This window comes from Arachis duranensis, chromosome 3 (assembly GCF_000817695.3).
Source record: "Arachis duranensis cultivar V14167 chromosome 3, aradu.V14167.gnm2.J7QH, whole genome shotgun sequence".
NCBI classification, from domain to species: Eukaryota; Viridiplantae; Streptophyta; class Magnoliopsida; order Fabales; family Fabaceae; genus Arachis; species Arachis duranensis.
The window spans coordinates 44641501-44647755 of NC_029774.3; the positions used below are offsets into that span (position 1 = coordinate 44641501).

Below are 6255 nucleotides of genomic sequence, written 5' to 3' on the forward strand. Positions count from 1 at the left end.
AAAAATAAGAGTAATAATAATAGTATTTGTTAAAATTATATATATTAATTAATTATGAAATTTTAATGGACACAAAATTTTAAAATTTTAATGCCACTTAAAAAATACAGTTAAAATTAATGTTACACTTTTTAATTTCACAACACTTTTTAATTATATATATGAGAAATTGTTATATGTGTGTATTTTTGAAAAATGTTGTGTGTGTTAGATTTATTTTTCAAATTGTATGAAATAAAAATGATGAAATTGTCATTTTTTTCCCATAATTTTAAATTAATAGTTTAACTATAAATTTCATACATTTATTTGTTATGTATAAAAGTGTGAAATTGTTAATTCAACAAAAATTATTTTTAATATAGAGATGAAGATAACGTTTTAGTTGAATATTAATATTTAAAGTATATTATAGTATTATGAATGTGCAGAAAATGTGTCCAATACACATCTTTTATGTTGAATGTTGACACATATTCAACACCCATTCTACGTATTGCCAAAATGATGACAGGTGTCTAACACGCAACTTGCATGTTGACTTTCCATCTGATAAATCAACCTGTAATTACACCAAATAATCTCATTTTCAACACACACAAAAATCAATTTGAATGACAAAGCAATCAATTTGAATGTGGGGATAGTGCTATAGTGATAATGACAACGGTCAATGGGTGCCTTGTGTTTTGGGGTATGGTGGACTGTCAACTTCCCTTGTCATTAAGTAGGTACTTCTATTTTTACTAACTTTTGGGACATCCTCATTTTCTTCGTTAAATGCATGGACATATATAGGAGTAGTAGTATAGTCCTTATAGGTTATTAGCTTATGGTAGTTGTTTCTTCTTTGTTCTTAACCTTGTTTCGTTTGTTGGGAGATTAACGCCTTGAATTTCTGGGTCTTGTTTTGTTTGGTTTATGGTAACAATGAAATGAGTTGGGATTTGTTTCCTTACATGTTGATTTTTTTTTATTAATTTTCTCTTTATTGAAATAACAACCTGATTGAAAATTTCACCAACTTTGTTTTGATCGTAGTATTTTATTTGGAACGTTCAAAAAGTATAATATGGTATGATGTGAATAGAATTTTTGTTAGGTAGCAAATTATTATTTTATTAACCTAAAAACTCACATTCCACCCAAAAAAAAAAGAAGCAGCAATTTGATATGATTATGGAGTTTGAATTCACAGAACATTTACAAGTCGGGTACAAGACTGTCTTTACTATCTAGATGTAAAACATTTAGTGCAATTAAAGTATCATTTGTCTTTGAACCATGATTCTGAATGAGGTGAATGATGGTCCACAACCAGACAATTAATGATTTCTGAATCCCGAAAATAATCCAAAATTTTAAAACCTTCTAGATATTAATCACAGCTTATTGTCTATTCTGTTTTGGTCAAGAGCGTTGCTTGGATTGGAAAAGAGGTAACAGAATATAGCTATAACTATTTTTGTGATCACTATTATCAATCATGCTCAGTCACCACACCAATCACTATTGTCCTTATTTTTGAAGCATCCTAATTCCAAAGTCTTCCAATTTCCCAAAGCCTGAATCAATCAACCCTCCTCCGTAGAGGAGTAGATATATGAAAAATGGGTTATTAGGTAGGGGTCCACAGTTCCACTGTTATTTCACGCCCTTGCCAAAAGCAATCTCAAAAAGTGGGTCCTAAAGAGAAAGAAAGAAAGAAAGAAAGAAAGAAAGAAAGAAAGAAAGAAAGAAAGAAAGGAAAAACTGACTGTGGCTTTCGTAAGTGGTGGTGGGTCAGTGTTCATTGTGCTGGTAACCTTTTTAAAACCGAGCCTTGTCGTTTGGTCGGATGAAGACTCATGGTTTCTTTTCTTGTTGATTCCTTATTATTAGTGACTTTGTCTTCCTCTATAATACAAGATTTTATCTTTTAATCTGCAATTTGCTGGGGTAAGTGCTCTGAATTCTCATCATCTTCCATTCAATTACCTTTTTTTTTGTCTTTCTTTCATCATATCGTAGGATAAAAGCACCAGTGGTGTCAAGTGTAGTTTGGACCTACATGGTTCCTAGTAGTGCCATCCTAACCATATGGTGCTGGTGGGTGGGTCAGTGCACAAATGATTTTTCTTTTTCTTTTCTGCCGATATGCTTCTGAGTTTAATTTCTATCTACAATTTTTGTAAACTCTTTCACACTGACGATATATCATAAATCAAACCTTTTGAGCTGGTGTGTGTGGAAATTGTTTTTTTCTGCACTGCAGCACTTGATTAGATGTCTTTCATAGCAATTAACTCCATCTTTCTTATTCTATTTCTTTTATTTTCTTTTTATGAATTTAAACTCAACAATTTTAGGCTTAGAGTGTTCTTAAGCTAATATTAGAACCTAACGAACCGTCTGAATCATTACATATTTAGGCGCGCCTAGTAGTGCATTTAGTTGACACTAAAGTTTGGGACCCACTTGCATTCGTTTGCTTGGACAACTCCACTGTACGTAAGGTCAATGTTGGCCTCTTGGCCTTAGAGCAACTTTAATATTCACGCACAGAATGGCCGGTTTGCCTTTAATTATTCAAGTGAGAATTCTTTGTCAAAAAGCATCTCCAATTGAGTGACCTAGTCTAGCATGATTGGCTACAGTGTCACACACCACTAGAAATCAAAACGATTCCTATTAAAAGAAAAAAAAAAAAATGGTGGTCAACACAATTAACATAATCATAACATTAACAAGTAACAACTTGTTAGTTGGATGTTTTAAGCTTTGTTTGGTGGATCAGTCATACGCTGATGCCCACATTGGAAAAGCTTAATTATATTTGCAAATTTGAAGAATTATTATTTGGGTCTTGGTAGTTGCTACTTGCTATGGTTAGAAATGTTTAAAATTTTTTCTTCAATAAATGCATTAAAAAATTATTGGAAAATTCAAATATTTATTTTTCAAAAAAAGCTTTCTACATTAAGCATCTTTAGCAAAACTCTTATTAATTTACCACTTAATTTCCATCCTGCAAACAGAAGAAAAATGTAGAACGAAGGGGTGGTAAAGAAGAAGAGAAGAAACCCTTATTTCGCCGTTGTTAAATTATGGTTGAACTGCACTTTTCCGAACATTTCAAAGATCAGAAGTAGTGGATTAATATATGTTTAGTTTTATTGTATAGTCGGGAGATATTTAACAAATGGCAAGCTCAAAGATGGTGGGCAGAGAACTATGACAAGGTCATGGAACTTTACAATGTTCAAAGGCTTAACCGCCAAGCTTTCCCTCTTCCAACTCCACCACGGTCTGAAGATGAGGTAATTTTGAATTGAATAGCTCGTGATCATTATTTGTCGTGCACAATGTAGTATTTGGAAGCTAGGTGTTACTTAGGATAATGTTTATTTTGGTCTTTTGGGAAATTCTATTGCATATCAAAATGTAATTAAGTTTTAATCTATTACTGTATCTGCAATTTCACTCGATCACTTTCAGTATGGTGCTAATAACAGATTTTGTTCTAGTGGGTAGTTGGTTATACTTTACCACAATGTTCCTCTGTTAGGGACTTGGGTATTATGGGGTGCTCAAAGTCGCACATAGAGTAGTATGAGATGCTTGATGTTGTATATAAGGAGAGTGGTTCTTTCCTCTTAGCAGCTAGCTTTTAAGGTGTAGTTTCCCACTTTCCTTAGATACCTAGAGTAAGAAATTTCGCACCTGAAAAAATAAAGAGTTGATCGTTGGATAGACTAAACTAGTATAACCCACCTAATGATTTAAGTTTTTTAACCGGCAATATGTCATATCATTTGGACAAAAAGCAGAGTAAGATGTTAATTCTTTTTTCCATTATATTTGCATATTAGGCAAATGTTGAAACAAACAAGCTTTTGTAGTCGCTGTCCTCAGTTTTGATGAACTACTGGGTGGAAGTTAGTACTTAGTATTTTACTGTATTTTGATTGATGCATTTCTGGGTTGAAAACAGAGTTCAAAGCGTGAATCAATAGAAGACAGCCCTGTAACACCTCCACTAACCAAGGAACGGCTACCTCGAAATTTGTACCGCCCAACAGGGGTGGGAATGGGGTACTCATCCTCAGATTCCTTTGATCATCAGTCGATGCAATCCCGGCATTACAATGATTCAAACGGTCTGAACTCAACCCCAAAGGTTTCAACCATTAGCGCTGCCAAGACAGAGATGTCATCGATGGATGCTTCTATAAGTAGCTCATCCAGAGAAGTGGACCATTCCGGGGAACTATCAATGAGCAATGCTAGTGACTTGGAGACTGAATGGGTTGAGCAGGATGAACCTGGAGTCTACATTACCATTAGAGCACTCCCAGGTGGCAAACGGGAGCTCAAACGAGTGAGGTTCAGGTACAATATCACCAACTTCATGGCTAGATAATTCCCTCATGTATGATGATTTCGCTCACTACTATTTAACTAGGATGAAGTATTAGACATAATCCTGGGAGTTTGGGTTGTTCTAAACTTCCATGTTAGACATAAAATTGTGTATTTGCCTCTAAATAGTGGTCCTAACAATTTAAATTTTTAGTAATTATAGTTGACAAAAATTTCTGTCAAATGGGGCCCCAATTTTTATAGGTTAAAATTTTGGGTACAAGTAAGCATTATTTCAACTCAAGTTTTTCAGGGAGATGGTCTTTCAAAATTGATAGGTCATAGTTGTTTACTTCAGAGATTATATGACATTAAGAATATGCTTTAGGATTAGCTCAAAAAGTTGAAGTGAGAATCAATTTTTACTTGTTGGCTGATACAACAAAAATCTAAAAGGACTTAATGCAGAGTACTGTAAATTTTTCCATCTAGGATTTCAAGTTAGAAATATTGGTCAAGCATCCTATGTACTTAACTATGTTTGACCCTGTCGCTTGTTAATCTGTTCTGTATAATACAGTTAGACACTCTACTCTCCCGGTTTGAATTTTTTAATCATTTGTGATGCAAGAATGAAGCTGCGCATTTGAGTTCATTTTTGTGGTTACATATTAAAACTGTTTGGAATTTTTCTTCTTATTCCCTTGAATGTCGTACAGCCGAGAAAAATTTGGGGAGATGCATGCTCGACTTTGGTGGGAGGAGAATCGTGCCAGAATACATGAACAATACTTGTAAGATTTATCAAGTTGGTGGCTCCTGCTGATGCTGTGGAATATGTGGAGGTGGTGTTGCTTATTTAATTAAATTTTTTCGCATCTCTTGTTATACAAGGTATCTTTATAGATGATCAGATGTTGGGGGCTGGCGCTACTCGTGCCACTTCCTTTTTTGGGTTTATACACACATCCTAGACCTTCGCACGCTGGCGTCTCATCTTCATGCCATCGGTTCTGGGTATTATCATGGACATGGGAAGTAAATTTAGCATCTATTAGTCAAAGATATTGGTGGATCAAGGCAGCAATTGCTTACTTGAAAGTTGAAAACTTCTGAGTCTGGTGGGTGTAAATTACATGGCTGTTGAAATTGGATACAAAGAAATCTACTCAGTCATTTTTGTTTCTACTCTACATATCTAATTTCTGCATCCAGTTTGCAATAGCATATCTACTCATAATACTAACTTCAACCTGTCTATCGTTGGAATAGCCTACATGGTCATCAATACGATAATATTTGTCCTTACTTTTGTTGACAATTGACATTATTCACCACTTTCATCTTTGCTGTCATGCTATTCATCTTTGCAAATGACTGTGCAACGCCTCAGTTAAATAGTTGTATGTATTTGCACACTCTCGTGGTCAATAAATATGACGTTATTATGTACATATCTCCATCCTTAATTTATAGCTCTTAAAATATAAAAGAAAAGGTTAAGGAAAAAAACAATGATGGAAATCTAAACATGACAACTTTGTGTCTGTTATGGACAGTGTATTCAAATCTTAGTTGTATTGTGTTCTCTCTACCAGAATGAATTTAGAGGAATGAAAAAGTAAAGTGGCACACCTATGTAGATATTATTGTTTCTACTTATACATTTAGAGGAATGAAAAACACAAGTTTCTACTTATACATTTGTTAGGTAAATTCCTCTGCAAAAGTCTCTGAAAAATTTTAAAATTTTCAAAAATTTCAAAAAACAGTCTCTGAAAAATTTTAAAAGTTTTAAAATAGTCTCTTCAAATATTTTTAATCTTTTTTAAAAGTGATTGTCTTATAATATTTTTATTAATTAGAAAAATAAAATATTATTAAAAATATATAATAATAAAGAATATTATATAG

General features: G+C 33.4%; 1 protein-coding gene across 1 annotated transcript in view; it reads left to right on the forward strand.

Moving 5' to 3' along the window:
- LOC107479081 (protein Brevis radix-like 4) overlaps positions 1 to 5793 on the forward strand; it is a 7905-nt gene extending 2112 nt beyond the window's left edge. The window contains 3 exon segments of the mRNA XM_016099238.3: positions 3164 to 3299; positions 3974 to 4371; positions 5061 to 5793. Of these exon segments, the coding sequence (XP_015954724.1) occupies positions 3164 to 3299; positions 3974 to 4371; positions 5061 to 5139 (613 nt within the window). The 3' untranslated portion in view covers positions 5140 to 5793.
- Positions 5794 to 6255: the final 462 nt, after the last annotated feature.